The sequence below is a fragment of the Megalobrama amblycephala genome, linkage group LG3 (assembly GCF_018812025.1).
Source record: "Megalobrama amblycephala isolate DHTTF-2021 linkage group LG3, ASM1881202v1, whole genome shotgun sequence".
NCBI classification, from domain to species: Eukaryota; Metazoa; Chordata; class Actinopteri; order Cypriniformes; family Xenocyprididae; genus Megalobrama; species Megalobrama amblycephala.
Window position 1 is genome coordinate 58,916,366 of NC_063046.1, and position 20,798 is coordinate 58,937,163.

The 20,798-nt window shown below is 36.8% G+C and overlaps 1 protein-coding gene across 2 annotated transcripts in view; it reads right to left on the reverse strand.

Annotated features, from left to right (window-relative positions):
- galnt18b (UDP-N-acetyl-alpha-D-galactosamine:polypeptide N-acetylgalactosaminyltransferase 18b) overlaps positions 1-20,449 on the reverse strand; it is a 127,149-nt gene extending 106,700 nt beyond the window's left edge. Inside the window, exon 1 of one of the 2 annotated variants that reach the window (XM_048186268.1) lies at positions 19,895-20,449. In XM_048186268.1, coding sequence (XP_048042225.1) covers positions 19,895-20,132 — 238 coding nt within the window. In that variant the 5' untranslated portion in view covers positions 20,133-20,449. The remainder of the gene's footprint in view (positions 1-19,894) is intronic. The other variant, XM_048186269.1, reaches the window with a different exon arrangement.
- Between the last annotated feature and the right edge of the window lie 349 nt (positions 20,450-20,798).

The window sequence follows — 20,798 nt, forward strand, 5'->3', positions numbered from 1 at the left end:
AGTATTCAGTATTACATGTTTCATGTCTTCATCGGCTTCATTTCTCTGCCTGCTGGGATGAGAGCGAATGAGACTGAAGCACAAAACTTTTTTTTTTACATTGTAGGCGTACTTGAACTCAAAAAATTCTTTCATCTAACTCATCTTCTCTGCTTGTTGGTTTGACTTTAAAAAATCAGAGGATATCTTTTGAAGAAGAGCTACACTGAGATGCATAACTTGATTTCCTGAAAAAAAAAAAAGTACACTCTATAGTGATTATAAAGTGAAAAATATCAAGATAATATATGGTTAATTTCAGCATGACTTACTTGATCTTAGAATCTTGTTATGTTTTGCAGTGAAGTATCAGTTTTTATTTAAAACACAAATGTTATTCAAGCCACAATAACTAAAGCACATATATCCCTGAAGTGCCAAGAGCCTCCTAGATATCTAATCACAAACAGCTGTAATGAGGTTGGAAAACGTTCTATGAAGCAATTCCCACTTGGACTCAAAGCAGAGATGCTCAGAGAGATTGGCATCATTCTGTTTGGTGAATACACCTTGTGGAAAAACTGATAAGACATCTCAAGTGATTACGTTGTATTCTCTGTAGGTAAACGTCCCCATGCCTAAAACGTTTATTTGTCATTTTTAGGCACTTTGCTGAAAACTTTACTAGGAACAGATGCTTCACTATGAAACTTATCATTCACAAATATCATTCAACAGATTCTGAATGAGAACAAATATGAGTTAGATGAGAAACACAGCCATTACTCAAAGCCCTTTTATAGCATCATATTTTATACTACAATGTGGTAGATAGATAGATAGATAGATAGATAGATAGATAGATAGATAGATAGATAGATAGATAGATAGATAGATAGATAGATAGATAGATAGATAGATAGATAGATAGATAGATAGATAGATAGATAGATAGATAGATAGATAGATAGATAGATAGATAGATAGATAGATAGATAGATAGATAGATAGATAGATAGATCTAATTTGTCATCATTAAATTGTATTAAGTAGATATCAGCATTTTATCTGCCATCAAAATTTATTAACTAGAAAACAAACGTATTAAACTGGTTTTATAATAAGAATCTTAAAATACATAAATCATTTATACTTTTTTTTTTACTGAATGCACTTGTATGCTCATATTGTTTCATGAACTAAATCAAACATGGCAGAAACATCATAAAATCCTGTAATGTGGGTTTTTGGAAATGACTTCTAGAGGATATTTCATGCTCCAGGATGTTCAACGCCTTCACTGTAATTTCAAAACAGGCAGTTCAATTGTCATCAAACAGTGTAAACCTGTGGGTGATCATCATGCCTATTTACAGCTTTCATAGTCTTTCCTGTTGAGTCACAAGAAAGCACTGATCTTCACTTTCATTTAAAGGCACAAGCAGCCAAACAGCCATAAAATGGCATGCTTCTGAGGAATGTGTGATAAAGCACAATAGTTTTAAATGTTAAAGCACAAAAGCTGCAAATGAAAGACTGCTTGAAAGGAATAGGGCAAGGATTTCTGTAAATAATGTACTTCGGACCTTGGCGGCCCAGATCCCCATTCAATTTAATTAAATGTTGACTATTCCTTAAATAATGCCATCTGAACAAGGCTACCAGTTGTTTGTGTGCTTAATCTATGCATTAAAAAAACCTATTTAACACACAAACATTTCATTTTTCATTCATTTATAAAGCACAGATAAACAAAACAGAGTATTACTGTCAGTGGATTGCAAGCATCTGACCGGCCTATTCAAGTTTAAAATAATTGACAATAAGAAGGCGCCAGATTAACAGTACTCTAATTTAACTCTGTAACGCACTGGCAACCAACTGAGAGACATTAAAAAGGAGTAATATGTTCACTTGTATGGACAGTTAAAAATCTGGCTGCGGCATTTTAAACCATTTGAAGCTGTGACATAGGTAGAGGGCTGCAAATTTCAAATATATAAGCTATTACAATAGTCCAAACAAGATAAGACGAAAGCATGCATGACACTTTCAAGATCGTTGAGAGATAGGAAAGACTTTAGACAGAAGTTTTAAATGAAATAAACTTGACTTACTGTATTCGTACTTTGGTCAAACTTAAGGGAGGAATAAAAATGAACTTTTTCACAGTCAGTTTGATGTAAGAATCGAAGTTAAAATTAAAATGTGTTTTTTCTTTAGCCAGAGGGGGTCCAAAAACAATTGCTTCCATCTTACTCTCATTTAAAGGTGCCATCGAACGTTTTTTTACAAGATAATATAATTTACAAGTAATATAAGTCTAAGGTGTCGCCTGAATGTGTCTGTGAAGTTTCAGCTCAAAATACCCCATAGATTTTTTTTTAATTATTATTTTTTAACTGCCTATTTTGGGGCATCATTAGAAATGCGGCGATTCAGGGTTGCGGCCCCTTTAAATGCTCACGCTCTCCACCCACGGAGCTCGCGCTTGCCTTAAACAGTGCATAAACAAAGTTTACACAGCTAATGTAACCCTCAAAATGGATCTTTACAAAGTGTTCGTCATGCATACTGCATGCATGCGCCGGATTATGTGAGTATTGTATTTATTTTGGTGTTTACATTTGATTCTGAATGAATTTGAGGCTGTGCTCCGTGGCTAACTGGCTAACGCTACACTGTTGGAGAGATTTATAAAGAATGAAGTTGTGTTTATGAATTATACAGACTGCAAGTGTTTAAAAATGAAAATAGCGACGGCTCTTGTCTCCGTGAATGCAGTAAGAAACGATGGTAACTTTAACCACATTTAACAGTACATTAGCAACATGCTAACGAAACATTTAGAAAGACAATTTACAAATATCACTAAAAATATCATGATATCATGGATCATGTCAGTTATTATCACTCCATCTGCCATTTTTTGCTATTGTCCTTGCTTGCTTACCTAGTCTGATGATTCAGCTGTGCCCATCCAGACGTTCTGTCCTTGTCTAATGCCTCGATCATGGGCTGGCACATGCAAATATTGGAGGCGTACATATGAATGATCCCGACTGTTACGTAACAGTCGGTGTTATGTTGAGATTCGTCTGTTCTTCGGAGGTCTTTTAAACAAATGAGATTTATATAAGAAGGAGGAAGCAATGGAGTTTGAGACTCACTGTATGTCTTTTCCATGTACTGAACTCTTGTTATTCAACTATGACAAGATAAATTCAATTTTTAAATCTAGGGCACCTTTAAGAGAAAAAATTCAAAGACAACCAAGAACTTACATCGACTAAACATGCAAACAAGGTTTCTAAACCTTTCTTGTCATTATGTTTCAAAGGAAAAGATATTTTGGTGTCAGCTGCATAAAAATGAAAAGATAATGAAAGACTCCATACTTCCTAAAAATGTAACCTAATGGAAGGATGTACAGAGAAAACAAGGTAGGACCCAAAATGGAGCCTTGAGGAACACCACAGGTAAGAGCGGCTTCGGATTAAACAGATCGCCCAATGCCCACTGAAAAGGTTCTGTTACTAAAATGGGATTTAATCCAGCTACGGGCATTTCCTCAGATGTCCACACACTGTTCAAGGCACAAAATAAGAATGCCATGGTCAACGGTGTTGAATGCTGCACTCAAATCTAAAAGCACTAAAATTACTGAATTCCCAGAGTCGACAGATAGCAAAATGTCATTTAATACTCTTCATAGAGCTGACACAAGATTAGACAGACAGATGGATAGATAGATCTTTTCCGCATACAAAAATGACTGTAAAAAAGCTGCATTCATCAGTTCAGCACTAACATTTTAGAAACATGATAAGAAAACTTTAAGCGTTAAAAATGCAGTGGCATACAGATCAGTGATAATCAGTTCTTTCATATAAATCACTAGCTAAAAATAAAAAGATGAGACAATCTGATAATCAAGCATGTCTGTATCAAATGCATTTCTTCCCTTCCAGCTGCACAGCGGTGAATAGCGCCACATGAGCCTGTGTAACAGACAGCGAGCTCATTCCGAGCGTATGTCTCTTAAGTTCAAAGAGCGACTGACTTCCTTTAGCTGTGCTTACACAGAGATACTGCGCTCCGCTTGGCTCTGTCTTAATTAATGACTAATTACATCCCATTGCTTCTAATTAGAATCACAAATTCAAGAGTGCCGAGGACAGAAAGCGAGTCTGAATCACAAGCATCATCTGCCTCTCCTCTTTATCTTTCTTATACTAAAATAAGACACGGGCAGGAAAACGTGTTTCACGCTGATCTCCTTTTTGCTTGTTTTGACAATGCCAGAAGATAAAATTAGGAGGACTAAAAATGTATTAAAGACTAACTTATAAAAAGGGATATAATGTAATTGAAAATAAACATTATAAGATAACAAAAGAATAAGCCACTCAAGGCCAAGCGTTACTATCATTTTTTCTAGGTTGAGATAGTTTTAAGCACTTTGTGTCTTGCTTAATAACAGCCCTAAGCCTGGTAAAGGCACAGTTGTTAATAGCGTTTATAAAACAGCAACAAGAGGAATATATTAAAAGACTTTGGATCATTCAACTCCAGTCTTCAGTGTCACATGATCCTTTAGAAATCATTCTAATATTTGCTGCTCAATTATTTATATTGGTCTTATTATTATCAATGCTGAAAACAGCTTTTGCTGCTTAATATTTTTGTGGAAATCATGATACCATTTTTTTCTGATTCTTTGATGAATAGAATGTTGATAAGAAAAGTATTTCTTTAAAATAGAAATCTTTTGTAACATTATAAATGTCTTTATTGTTGCTTTTGATTAATTTAATGCATCCTTTAATTTAATGCATTCTTTGCTGAATAAAAGTATTATTTTCTTTAAAAAAATTTTAAAAAGTGTAACCGTTTACACAGAAATATTAAGTAGCAAGAACTCTTTGATTGATAACAGTAAAGATCATGTGACACTGAAAACTACCTAATCCGAGACCAAGTCGAAACCAAGAACAGTATGTGTTGAGACCAAGACAAGACCAAGACTTTGGGAGGTTGAGACCAAGACCAAGACTTTGAGGGGTTGAGACCAAGACGAGACCAAGACTTTAGGAGGTTGAGACCAAGACAAGACCAAGACTTTAGAAGGTTGAGACCAAGACTAAGACTTTTGGGGGTTGAGACCAAGACAAGACCAAAACTTTGAGAGGTTGAGACCAAGACCAAGACTTTAGGAGGTTGAGACCAAGACAAGACCAAGACTTTAGAAGGTTGAGACCAAGACCAAGACTTTAGAAGGTTGAGACCAAGACCAAGACTTTAGAAGGTTGAGACCAAGACCAAGACTTTAGAAGGTTGAGACCAAGACAAGACTTTGGGGGGTTGAGACCAAGACGAGACCAAGACTTTGGGGGGGGTTGAGACCAAGACAAGACCAAGACTTTAGGAGGTTGAGACCAAGACTTTGAGGGGTTGAGACCAAGACCAAGGCTACGTCTCAATTTGCATACTATCCATCCTAAATAGTATGTGACATTAGTCATTTTCAATACGATTTAGAGCAGATAGGGTGGACAGCATGCACATTGAGACGCAGGGCAAGCCTTAAGGAGGTTGAGACAAAGAACAAGACTTTGGGGGATTGAGACCAAGACCAAGACTTTAGGAGGTTGAAACCAAGACCAAGACTTTGGGGGGTTGAGACCAAGACAAGACTTTGGGGGGTTGAGACCAAGACAAGACTTTAGGAGGTTGAGACCAAGACGAGACCAAGACCAAGACTTTGGGGGGTTGAGACCAAGACAAGACTTTGGGGGGTTGAGACCAAGACAAGACTTTAGGAGGTTGAGACCAAGACGAGACCAAGACTTTGGGGGGGTTGAGACCAAGACCAAGGCTACGTCTCAATTTGCATACTATCCATCCTAAATAGTATGTGACATTAGTAATTTTCAATACGATTTAGAGCAGATAGGGTGGATAGTATACACATTGGGATGAAGGGCAAGACTTTAGGAGGTTGAGACCAAGACCAAGACTTTGGAGGGTTGAGACCAAGACCAAGACTTTGGGGGGTTGAGACCAAGACCAAGACTTTAGGAGGTTGAGACCAAGACGAGACCAAGACTTTGGGGGGTTGAGACCAAGACCAAGACTTTCGGAGGTTGAGACCAAGACCAAGACTTTTGGAAGTTGAGACCAAGACCAAGACTTTGGAGGGTTGAGACCAAGACCAAGACTTTGGGGGGTTGAGACCACAACAAGACTTTAGGAGGTTGAGACCAAGACCAAGACTTTGGAGGGTTGAGACCAAGACCAAGACTTTAGGAGGTTGAGACCAAGACGAGACCAAGACTTTGGGGGGTTGAGACCAAGACCAAGACTTTCGGAGGTTGAGACCAAGACCAAGACTTTTGGAAGTTGAGACCAAGACCAAGGAAAGGCAAAGCGAAACCGAGTCAAGACCAAGACCAAGACCAGCACTAAAATTCATCTGAAAGATCCAACTTTACTGCCTGAGAAATGTCTTATTTTTAATCAATAAATACAATTAGAATAATAAAACACTATATAGAGCTGTTAACAATTAAATGAAATCACAAATGAAGCAAAATTCATTATTGCACTGCAGAGGTGGCACAGAAGTTGCATCCGAATTGGTACAATTACAAATGCCTAAGCAGGCATCCCTCATTAATTTATATAAATAAATCAAATTAGGAATAATAAGTTATTGATTGCATCTGAAGCAAGAAGTTTTACATCTAATCACATTAATGATGTTAATAAATCAGACAATGCACTGGCAATTTAGTGATATCCTCGCAATTGTGGTCTTGAAATAAAATCCAGAGTCCTCTTAGTCTGAGTCCAAATGCAATCGAGACCAAGACAAGACCAAGCACTTCAAAAAATGGTCTTAAGACGAGTCTCAAGACGAAGCATTGCAGCTGGTTTATGCTGGTCCTTATTTAGTCCTTAGCTGGTCCTAAACTGGTCCTAAGCAACTAGCTCCAGCTCAGGACCAGCTTAAACTAGCTCAAGACCAACTAAGGACCAGCATAAACCAGCTCAAACCAGCATCAAAAATCTAACCAGCATATGCTGTTTTGTTTTTTTTTTCAACAGGGTGATCACATTTCACTCTTTATTGATTTGCAGTGACCCTTGTCTTTAAAGGGACAAGTGGATCCGAACCATGACAGCCTGATGCTGATGAAACCAACTTTAGTTGTCTGTCAAGCAAAATATTTATAGTTATGATGTCTTTCCTCAAAGGCGGGCAGGCGGTGACTGTGCTATATAGTGAAACATGACCTCAATTTGCACCAGCGTGCCAACTGTTCCTCCTGATCCTTTGGGTGTTCGGATACAAATTCCTAAATAAGAAAATTTGCACTCATGCATTTTTCGCAGTGTGGCAGACCCATATATCAGCAGGTTACGTTCTCTATTAGAGATTGAGTCGACATTGCAAAATAAGGTTGACTGGAGTGATACCATGTTTTGACTTCCCTTAAGCTTTCCAAGCATAACATCTATGAAGGTTTTGCACATGGATAAATATTTAATGAACTTTTTTTGTCCACACAACTGTGATAAATCTGGGTTGAACAGACATGCAAATCCACTGACTCTAGAGTGCTATAATTCATGCGAATTTTTATTTTGTTTACATCAAGGTATGTTTACCCTGTCCTATTTTTTGAAGTTAGGTCAAATTGTTTATTTCATGAGAGTCAGATGCATGGCACAAAACAAGCAGGCATTCGTACTGTTCTGCTTTAATTCTAACCTATTCAAATCATCTCAGCATGAAAGCTTTTGAGATACTGTAGCATAACCTTCCATTGTGCATGAGTGTGCACTCAGCATGAAGAGCAGGAATACAGTGTGTCTGTATAGTGTCTTTATAGAACAAGAAGACAAGCAGGCTAAAAGCATTTGTCTCACACAATGCAATCAAAAGCAAACAGCATTACTGCTGTAGTTATGACTGCAGATACAAAACCCATTTAAGGCTTATACCCCTGAATGACCTGTTTTAAAAGGGTAACAGATCAGCTGGATAAAACTGTTGGTTTCATTTTTTTTTTTCCTGCAAAGTTCAAGGCAACCAACACAGGCAGAGGAAATGAAGCAAGCAATTCTATTCCTGAAGCCTTAATGTGTCACTTTTAACACGCAATTACAGCCAAGAGTGGCTTCTGATTATATTAGATATACAGTACTGGCTATTGTTGTTGTTTTTTTGTTTGTTTTGTTTTTTCTCAAAAATTTTATTTTAAGTTTCAAACCAACAAGTAAATGCATAGTTTATACAGAAGTAAATATGAAGGCAAGACACTACAGGTATGGTAAACATTATAACTAATAGATATAACCATACTTCCCCACAGTTCATTAATCACAATAAACAAAGACAATTATTTTCTGTTACATGATTTCTGAAATGTTATGTTTAAATATGCAAATGATGCATTATCTAATTAAACATGCATTCATTTGCATACATTTCCAGAACAGAAATCTGAACATTGGATTAAGTCAGGTTCAAAATTCTTGTTTATTTTGTTGACATTTTATGAGTTTTTACCAAGGGGATTTCGGATATCTTTTTTTTATCACTCCATAAATCAGAAAATACTTTCAACAGCCAGAATAATAAAATAAAACGTTAAATATAAACATGGCGAATGATATAAGTACAAAGACAGTATATAGACTATATAGACAGGAATAAAACTGTAAAGTTTTGTATGGCGTCTTGCCTTAAGGTGTTCTTTATGCACCGATATATAATATCAGCCCCTATTATGCTATTTTAAAGGTTCCTAATTTTGTTTTAAAGTCTCCTACAATAGGTTTACATGCATCCAAGGTCAAAAACACTTTAATTTTCTTATAATATACATTGCAGCATCAGCTCTTTTCTCACAGTGACTGAAACAGCTCGATAAGAGAGCGTTCCCTGCTCTGATTGGTCAGATGGCCCAGTCAATGTTTGGATTGGTCTACAGCTTATAGCGCATGTCAGAAACAAAACACCCATAACCATATCTGAATTTCAGCTCCAGATCTTCCTCAGCACTTGTATACACAGTAGTAGGAAAAGCGACGTTGGCGATGACTTTACAGTATCAATTTCAGAGTGTCTCATCCTTTTGAGGTGCATCAAAGTGGATTTGCAGCACTGAAAACAGCATCTTCTCGACATGTCGACAATACAAACCAAACTCTTCCAGACTCAGATACAACTACAGTGTTTGAAGATGGGTCAAACTAGATGTTGTTCACGGGCAGCCAATGAAGAACCAAGGCGGAAATTACTGACGACTCGTTTTGGCAGTTCAGAATCGATTCTTTCTTTTAGTTAGTGTGTAATGTTGCTGTTTGAGCATAAACAACACCTGCAAAGTTACGACACTCAGAGTTCAATGTAAAGGGTATTTTCTTTTAAAGAATTCTCTGTTTAAGAACTACAACAAATGACTTGTAGGGACTACAACGAGCTTCTTCCCGGGTTGGTGACATCATTAACCCTAAAATTTACATAAAACCCGCCCCCAAGAACACACAACAAAGGGGGCGAGGCCATGTTGGGCTGCTTTAGAGAAGAGGAAGAGTTGTTGTTGACATGCCGTCATTTTACACCAGACTGCTTCACAATCGAGGGTCAATTCAACGCTGGATTTGCACAGAAGATTAGCATGACGGCACATGCTAGTCAATGAGTTGAATCAACTCCACAGCAACTACATCAATTTATCCACTAACCATTCAGAAACGTCCAGTTTCATTCTAAAAGTTGTAACTTCTTCCTGAGTCTCTCCATCAGTGTCGACTCCGGTTTGAACAATGTAAGGCTGAACACCGTTACTGACAATCCTCATTTTGGCTGCGTGAGATTCTCCAGCTTTGTTGTTGTTGAGCTGTTAAAGCTCCGCCCTCTTCTGGAAAGGGGGCCGGGAGCAGCAGCTCATTTGCATTTAAAGGGACACACACAAAAACAGCGTGTTTTTGTTCATACCCAAAAATTTGACAAGCTATAATAAATGATCTGTGGGGGATTTTGAACGGAAACTTCACAGACACATTCTGGGGACACCAGAGACTTATATTACATCTTGTAAAAGGGGCATAGGTCCCCTTTAAAAGAAATTGAGTTTTAGAATATTTTGGGGGGCACAACATCCAGCGGGGCACCATACAGGGTTGAATAAATATTTTCAAATAGCATGAGATATGACATAATGGCCAAAGTCATTACCTGCAGAGGCACAATGCCTGCTGAGTCCAACAAACTAACACTGCACAGTGACAAGACTTCTCGGAGACGGAGTGAGAGGGATCGAGAGACCACAGTATAGAACTTAGTTACTACCTAACTAGTTTTTTCGAATGCCAAGTGAGTTAAAGCGCTATAAATTCATGACGTATGTGAGCCGTACTGATTAATAGCCTGTCTTTCTGGATCAGAGGCTTTGCCGTGTCTTTGTTTAACAGAGCTCATTGTGATTATCACAGGATAAACCCTCCAGCGCGGCCATAAATCAGCCCTGCCGAGGCTCCTCACTCACACAGCCATCTGTCAGTCAAAAGGGCAGTTAAGGGCAACTTGAAAAATTTCGAGTCTCTTCCGAGGCGTTCCAAGTACAACATCTCTGCTGTGTTTCCATGCCTTTCTGTTGAGGTAATTAACCCCGACCCGCTGCTTATTAGAGGAGACTCATAGGGAGCGGAGGATGAGAGGAAATGAGAAATCACAGCTTCTCAAAGAAATGAAATATTCCATAACATATATTCCTTCTGACTACATAGCAGTTAGGTAACGTTCGTAACTAGGTCAAACACCTCAGCATTTCTCACCTATGCCACTAAAACATAATAAACATCAGAGAAAAATGTCATTTGTACCTTTCCACACACTTTTACATTTACCTCAATATTGACTGCATAAATATTCATCTTTTAAATGTTAATAAAGTCAGAGAAAAACTAGCACTAGGCTGCTTGTCATTACCATCACATCACAACATCTCAAATGAGTTCCAACGAGACCTGCAGCTTTTCAGCTGGTGCTCATGTCTGTTGTAACAAGGTTTTTTTAATGAGCAAAATGTAAAAAATAAAAGTGTGTGTACTTTAAAAAGTTACAAATTTAAAAAGTTCTTTTTATTATATAACCAAACAAACTAACCTAGCTCACAAATGTATTCATAGTCTAAGAAAGACTTGAATAAATAATAGCTTTTGTTTTGTCATTTGCTTACTATTTATGCTTCGATGTGGGTGTTTATAAAGAGACAAGTGGTAATGCCAACAGTAACTTCTAGAATAGCTAGAGAAATTCTGTCCATTGTGTTCACCAGTATGTGCACTTGAAATCAGAACAGATGAACCGGAAATATGAAACAATGAATACAGAATAAACAATGGGGAGAATTCATCAGAGCCAACAAATTGGCTGAACAAGTGGGCTAAAGTTTAATCGCCAAGTACAAATATGCAAGGAATTTGTCTTGGTGTTGGGGTTAATATAATTGCTAATAAAATATTTTGATGTAAATACTATTAAAATATGTTGATATATGTCAATATGATTCCTATGAGTCTGTGTTTTCCTGACAATATAAATACTAATAAAACATTGTTTTGATTTGTTGTTGTTTTTATTATTATTATTATTATTATTACACCATACATCCCAGTGTGAAGGAAGTTTAGTTGTTTAAGTTGCACTACTTACACACAATTAAAGTGCATTAAGTACAAAATTAGACTTTAAGTATACAAGTTTAGTATACCAAAAGTGTGTTTTTCCTTGATTATGTCACATTATGGAACGTCATGTTGACTTCAACATCACAGTTAAAAAGTGAATTCTTTTATGTTCTGTTTTCAAAGAGTGTTTGTCATAATCAGTAGCAGGTTCTACAAAAAGTTCAATTCCTATTCCACAGCATAATTTCCCATTCCTGCTTCATCCTCTGCTGAATTTTATCCTTCAGCTCCCATGAAATGCTGTTTTCTTGATTTGTTTTTGAATGCGGCGCAGTACTTTGCATAAAAGCTAAATGCAAATGGTATGAGAGCAGATAAACAGAATGTTATGAGCTGAGAATCTGTTCACTTCACTTCGCTCCTCTACACAATGTAACTACACAATTGAAAGAGGGACTAAGTGATTCTGTTGTTCTTTCTCTTTGGCTTTCAGCACAAAACCCACTACAGCGCTAAAGAGCTGCTGTGCTGAAGCGTGCTGCATTTTCATCAACTTGAGGATGACAGGGAGATCAGGCAGGCCATCCTCCAGGCTGTTTGTACCAGGTGGTAGAGCCACAGCTGGCATGTACCTCTTCCACATAAATCATTCATTCTGGAAAACACTTGTATGCTACAGAGAGAGAGGCAGTGTAAAGTGTGGGACCATGAAGTTTAGAGCAACCTTGGATGGCACTGTATTGTAAGATCCAGATCTGGCGCTTAAAAGTGGACTAAAGTCATTCTGCCCTTTGGAACCGACAAAGGGATATTCTGATCAAGTTAAGCTCAATCAACAGCATTTGTGGAATAATGTTGATTACCACTCATCCCTAATTTTCTTTAATTAAAAAAAGCAAAAATCGAGGTCATAATGAGGCACTTACAATGGAAGTCAATGGGGCCAATTTTTAAGCAGAAATGTGAAGTGTACACTATAAAAAAATGCTGGGTCAAAAACAATCCAAGTTGGGTTGAAAATGGACAAATCCAGCAATTGGGTTGTTTTAACCCAGCGGCTGGGTTAAATGTTTGCCCAACATGCTTGGCAGTTTTATTTAACCCAACCCTTTAATATAAGTGAAATTAAAATTATACACTCTAAAAAATGCTGGGTTAAAGGGTTAGTTCACCCAAAAATGAAAATTCTGTCATTAATTACTCACCCTCATGCCGTTCCACACCTTCATTAATCTTCGGAATACAAATTAAGATATTTTAGTTGAAATCCGATGGCTCAGTGAGGTCTCCATAGGGAGCAATGACATTCCCGCTCTCAAGATCCATAAAGGTACTAAAAACATATTTAAATCAGTTCATGTGAGTACAGTGGTTCAATATTAATATTATAAAGCGACGAGAATATTTTTGGTGCACCAAAAAAAACAAAATAACGACTTATTTAGTGATGGCCGATTTCAAAACACTGCTTCTGGAAGCTTCGGAGCGTTATGAATCAGTGTGTCGAATCAGCTGTTCGGAGCACCAAAGTCACGTGATTTCAGCACTTTGGCCAAGTTTGGCGGTTTGACACACGATCCGATTCATGATTCAATATGCTGATTCATAACGCTCCGATGCTTAGTGAAGCAGTGTTTTGAAATCGGCCATCACTAAATAAGTAATTATTTTGTTTTTTTTTGCCGCACCAAAAATATTCTCGTCGCTTTATAATATTAATATTGAACCACTGTACTCACATGAACTGATTTAAATAAGTTTTTAGTACATTAATGGATCTTGAGAGAGGAAGTGTCATTGCTCCCTATGCAGGCCTCACAGAGCCATCGGATTTCAACTAAAATATCTTAAATAATTTGTGTTCAGCCACAAAAGACTGTCAACTCTCTTCCTATACTGTGCAAACAAGTAAACATTATGGGAAGCGCGCTAGCCAGATGGGATTTAAACTTTATTGACTGAAGACCCAAGTTTAGTTTGAAGATGAAAAACATATCAAGCACAATGTTCTCTCAACATTTCTGATTTCTAACACACACTCACAGCGTTCGGCATGGTCTGGCGGCTGTCAGAGCAGAAACAAAAGCTGATGTTCTCTGTGTGTTTTTCCGTCATCTCTGGTCGTGTTCTTATATAAATTCCGCAAGCTTATTTCGTCCATTAGATTGAAAGACCCATTCATTTACCCACCCATAGACCCTTCCCTTGAAGAAATCAGGACAGAATTGGTTGAAAGTGGACAAAAGAGACGGATTAAAACACCAGGTGTAAACGGGAATGTGTCTCTCGTCTAACTGTGATCCGATTGATCAAAACGCATCTTAATACCAGGTGTAAACAGGGCCTTAAATGTCACAATATCAAGGCAAATATGATATCTCTTGTCATGACCCCTTTAATTCATTTGTTAAAACTTGTGCATTGTTTGAGCTGTAAAGTTTTTCTCACCAATTTTACAGTCTTTTTAGGGGTTTAGGCATTCCGTTGTCATAACAGATAAGTTGTAAAACTGGATATGACTTTACATAGAAAACATCAGTAAGTTATTTAAGTTGCTCTGTTTAAGTAGTTCAAATAGTAGCTACTGTTTAATTTGCTCAAATAGTACAGCATCGTGCTAGCAATGGTAAGGTCATATAAAGGTTTGATTCCCAGGAGATGCATGAACTGATAAACTTTCTGGTAAAAGCATAAATGTAAATGATTTGTTCACACTAAAATCATCAGTTATTGAAACAGTGAGTACAAACCCGATTCCAAAAAAGTTGGGACACTGTACAAATTGTGAATAAAAACAGAATGCAATGATGTGTAAGTTTCAAATGTCAATATTTTATTCAGAATACAACATAGATGACATATCAAATGTTTAAACTAGAGAAAATGTATCATTTTAAGGGAAAAATAAGTTGATTTTAAATTTCATGGCATCAACACATCTCAAAAAAGTTGGGACAAGGCCATGTTTACCACTGTGTGGCATCCCCTCTTCTTTTTATAACAGTCTGCAAACGTCTGGGGACTGAGGAGACAAGTTGCTCAAGTTTAGGAATAGGAATATTGTCCCATTCTTGTCTAGTGCAGGCTTCTAGTTGCTCAACTGTCTTAGGTCTTCTTTGTCGCATCTTCCTCTTTATGATGCGCCAAATGTTTTCTATGGGTGAAAGATCTGGACTGCAGGCTGGCCATTTCAGTTCCCGGATCCTTCTTCTACGCAGCCATGATGTTGTAATTGATGCAGTATGTGGTCTGGCATTGTCATATTGGAAAATGCAAGGTCTTCTCTGAAAGAGACGACGTCTGGATGGGAGCATATGTTGTTCTAGAACTTGGATATACCTTTCAGCATTGATGGTGCCTTTCCAGATGTGTAAGCTGCCCATGCCACACACACTCATGCAACCCCATACCATCAGAGATGCAGGCTTCTGAACTGAGCGCTGATAACAACTTGAGTTGTCCTTGTCCTCTTTAGTCCGGATGACATGGCGTCCCAGTTTTCCAAAAAGAACTTCAAATTTTGATTCATCTGACCACAGAACAGTTTTCCACTTTGCCACAGTCCATTTTAAGTGAGCCTTGGCCCAGAGAAAACGCCTGCACTTCTGGATCATGTTTAGATATGGCTTCTTTTTTGACCTATAGAGTTTTAGCCGGCAACGGCGAATGGCACGGTGGATTGTGTTCCTGAGCCCATGTTGTGATTTCCATTACAGTAGCATTCCTGTATGTGATGCAGTGCCGTCTAAGAGCCCGAAGATCATGGGCATCCAGTATGGTTTTCCGGCCTTGACCCTTACGCAGAGATTGTTCCAGATTCTCTGAATCTTGGGATGATATTATGCACTGTAGATGATGATAACTTCAAACTCTTTGCAATTTTTCTCTGAGAAACTCCTTTCTGATATTGCTCCACTATTTTTCGCCGCAGCATTGGGGGAATTGGTGATCCTCTGCCCATCTTGACTTCTGAGAGACACTGCCACTCTGAGAGGCTCTTTTTATACCTAATCATGTTGTCAATTGAACTAATAAATTGCAAATTGGTCCTCCAGCTGTTCCTTATATGTACATTTAACTTTTCCGGCCTCTTATTGCTACCTGTCCCAACTTTTTTTGGAATGTGTAGCTCTCATGAAATCCAAAATGAGCCAATATTTGGCATGACATTTCAAAATGTCTCACTTTCAACATTTGATATGTTATCTATATTCTATTGTAAATAAAATATAAGTTTATGAGATTTGTAAATTATTGCATTCCTTCTTTATTCACAATTTGTACAGTGTCCCAACTTTTTTGGAATCGGGTTTGTATTTCAGCATTGAAATACAAGTTGCGAAAGTCTTTTCTTGCCTATTGTCACTTATATTCACTTATATTATCCTAGTGAAACAGCTTTTCAAACAAATAATAAAAGCAGGGCAGGAATTGATTTTGTCCATTTTGTCATAACTAAAGATTATGAGGGCACATGAATAAAAAAAAAACAACAACAACAATAATAATGATGTGCACAGATAAATCATTTATTATAAATACTGCAATTGTTCCATAAAAAAATAACTGATTTCATGGTGACGCATTCACTTCCATTATAAAAAATCATTGCTAAACAGCAAAGATCAAGGTATCTCAGATAAACTTCAACAATCCATGCCATGCAATAAAAAAATTCAAGCATTGAAACCAAAAAACGCTCCCTCGAATCCCATTCCTGAAGCCCACAGCCGTTGCCAAACAGCACAACGTGTCTGCGGCTGTAGCTCGGGAATGTTTGCTCAAGTAATCATCTGTAGCTGCCTCTCAGCTCAGCGAGGTTTGTCTGCACCCTTGATTCAGTTTGAGCGCTGCACTGGCTGTCTGCAATCCGTATCAACATATATCCAGTGAGTAACTATGACAGAATTGTCTTTTTGACAATGAAGTGTGTCTTTTATAACAAACACAAAAGGAGGCCATTAATAAAATCATATTACAGACTTTCTTGAACAGCGCAAGATTTGTATTCCTAGATATTCAGTGAAGCAGATGAATCATGCTGTGCATGTTGTTGTAGACTAATAAACCAGAAACAGAACAGAAAATTGCTTGTGTTCTCTCAGATCTGCAACAAATTAGTGCTTTCCGAAGTAGCTGAAAACGAATCCGGAATAAAGCTTGCGCAACAGTGAGAAACTACAAACGCTTTATTGTTGCATTCTGTTTGGCAGATGCTTTGTGAGAAAGCTGGGTTAGGATGTACTTACTGCAATGGGAAGAATCCACCATCTGCTTTTCCAGGAATATGATAAAGATCAAGCAATATATTCACAAACCAAATTTTGACCTCAAACATGTAATTGAATAACCTACAGACTTAAAAAATAAAGGTTTCAGAAGGAGGCCACTGAAGAAGAACCAAGTTCTTAAAAAAAAAATCTTAGTGCGAAGAATATTTAAAATATATGAAACTTTTTCCACTAAACTGTAATAAATTAGTGGAATTTTTACTGTAAAATACTGTAAAAATGCTATAGAAAAACTGTTAACGGTAAGTTCCCGTATTATATACAGGGAAAAAAAATTGTAAAAGATCTAACTGGACATTTTGTGTAATTTTACAGTAAAATGCTGATAATTGCAGTTTTTAGAAGTAAAAAAAAGAACAAGTCAATGGATAATTTTACAGTATTTACATTCAAAAACTGTAATCTGACATTCCTAGAATTTAAATTTTATTGTTTGTAAATTACAGTTTTATGCCGTTTTGTAAATATGTTTACATTTTTACTGTATTTTTTACAGAATTATTCTGGCAACCACAGCTGCCAATTTATTTATTTATTTATTTATTTACAGTGTATAAAGAACGTATAACGAGCAATGGATAGGTTCTGTTGAGATTAAAGGTTCTTCATTGAACCCTAAATGCAAAATTATCAACGAGTGTGAAATAAATGCATTGACGATGATGAAAAACAAACAAACAAAAAAAACAGAAATTTTTGTGGGCTGAGAAGTGCTGAAAGATCTAAACTACCTGTACAGACAGAAGCAATCAGTCACTTTTCATAATTAATGTTCAGCCAGTGCCAAGTTCATTAAACAAGAGTCTCTGAAGAGAGAAGGAAAGGAGTTCGCAATCATCAATGGTCTTTGTGAAGCTGCCACATCACAAGTGGAGGTCACACCTGCATAAAAGTGCCATTAACCACGAGGTAAGGTGCAATCAACCTGATTTGAACAAGACAGGACAAATGTTCAATTGCTATTCAAGTCATGATGATGAACTATAGATTTTTCTGTTTATCACCTGAGAGGAACATACTCTCCACAATGGACTGCTATTTCAGAGCAACCCTCTCTCCAGGTCACATCTGTCCACAGTACAGACAAAAATGTACCACAGTATCTACCAAAATACTAAAGTTACTGGGTCAATGACATGCCTGGTCATGTGTTTGTCCAAAGGCCTAAATAATAATAAAAAAAACAAAAATATGACATCCAAAGTATGTAAGGTACCTGTAGTACAACTAGATCTATTTTACTGAATCCTAAAGGTTTTAATTATATTTTGCAACATATAAAGTATTTTAAAGATTTTGAAGCGTCAAAAGGTCATTTGTTTAACCGTCCAAAGGCCAATACAGCCATTTCATTTGTGATTAAAATATCTTAAAATGTAATAAATGTATATGTTTTTTATTCTGGCATGATTTTATAACATCATATATCAACATAGTGCAAAATGGTATTAAAATTATGTGTAGAAGTCATTGCTTTGTTATGAGAAAGAATGTCCGGAAAAAATATATTTCATTGATGTCATTCGGAGTAACTAATATAAAGGGACCATTTTGGATCAAGTCATGTAGTCAATATCATGTGACAGGATGTGACATCATTCAGACACCTGCAAAGGACCACATGGTCATGAAGCAAAGTAACTAACTCTCTATTAACTATTTGAAAAATTCATGATTTCACTCGCTCATACGCATGTCCCGAAACATCAGGTCATTCGGTGCAACCGCTATAAAACATGGAAAATGTTGTAATATTTTTAAAATTTGTACTAAATATAAAATTTTTGATTGTCCTTTTGCTAGCTAGATATCAGCCTGTTAGCACTGATTGAAAATATCGTCATTCGGTATAACAAAGTGTCATTCGGTAAAACTGAAATTTTGGTCAAACTGAATGACTTTTTTCCTGACAAATTTTGTCCATCTTGTAAAAAATGACAAAAGCAGTGTTAATTGATTATAAAAATCACATAATCTCATTGTTAACACTTAATAAAACTTCAAAATTAATTATATCTCTAAAAAACCTTATTCGTCAATGACCCTACTATAGTATATCCCATAACTGTAAAGTATGTTTATAAACTTGATATACATATTTGTCATTATGTAGATTTTTTTTTTTTTTTTTTTTTTTTGTATACAGTGCCTGCTAATACAGCATTACAAAAAAAAAAAAAATCATGAAATGATGGTTACTAAAGTAAAATTGTTTTAAAAAGCAAATGCAGCTTAAAAAACTGAAGAAAAAGCCCCTGAAAGCTTCATAGACTGTTCTAGTACAATAATTGCAAGTACATTTCACAGGTAACTGTGGTTACCATGGTAAGTCTTTGTAAGGGCAATAATTGAGTTGCATTTACAATGAAAGATTTCTTTCATTTTTTTCTGCAACAATTTGTTTGTGCCTCTGCATCAGCAATACAATTTTAGTTATAATTTTAGTTATATATATATATATATATATATATAGTTATCATTAGTCAAATAATATAATTTTTTCTCACTTTTTACACAAACTGTAGTGTTGACTGCATTAACCGAGCTCAACAATTCACTCTTGTTACCCTAGTTATTGTTAAGAAAAAAAAAGAGAAAAAAAAAAAAAAAGACCTGTTATTTAAATGTATTATTTATTATTTGGTTCAAAACTAGCCAGCCCTTGCTGTGAGACAGATTCATTTAAGTTGCATATACAAATTTGTATTTTGTGTATTTTATACATTTTATCTATTTTCTTCGAATGTTTATCTAAACACCCGTACAAAAGCCTCTATAAGGTCCTCTATTCGTGGAAAGTGGCATTAACTTATTTATGGCACATAATTTTTGCTGATCTTGTGGCTGTCAGCTGTATTTCTCATAGAGTGAACATTTTTAGACGTCACATTCATTTATTATACACACACTCGTCTTACCTTGTATATGCTGATTGACTACGTTCTCCAGTCGATCCAGTCGCTCTATAATCCGCAGAGTTTCTCCTTTCCTGTCGCCTTCCAACTTTTTGGCTGGGACAGGCATCGGCACTTTGATGTACACATTAGCGATGTAATTAGTCACCCATCCGACGTACAAAAGACACACTATGTTGGTCATGCCACTTAGTATCACACACGTAGACACCAAAGTTTTGGTTCTCCTGGTGCAAGCCATCCCGACATCCCTCCATATAGAGTGCGAGAAACAGCGGACAAGTGCGCCTGTCCTCAACTCTGTATGTACTCCAGTGGAGAATCACGCGCTAGTTCGGTCCTCGCGCCTGACGCGAACACTACAGTCCGTGCTTCATCCTGCCACAGATTCCAAAGACTTGAAATGTGCAACTATCGTCTTGTTTCAACACGACTCGCCGCGTTCTCCGTCTGCAGCGGCAAGCAGCGGTATAGGAAGGAGAGTGAAGGTGCGCGAGTATGTGTGTGATCTGATCCTGAGCCTGTTGACCAATGAGATGAGCTGTAATCTATGGGACCAATTGCACAATGATCCAGTAACATTAAGGAGGTGCTTTATGGAGACAGAAACTCCCAATGTTTCATAAAAATATATAAATGGTTCCACTTTATATTAACTGTGGACTTTAATTAATAGTTTCACCTAATGCACTTATGTTTTTACATTGTACTTATATTTAAAAAATGCCTGCATGTAATATAGCTATAATTAATTTCTGTAATTACGTCTATAATTAAGCTGTTGAACTTTCCCTTATCACTTAACCCACCCTTAAACCTACTCATATCACCAGACCTTTCCCATATCCCACCTCAATATAAGCAAAAGTGTTTTGCAATATTATATGAACACAGTAAGTACTTGATG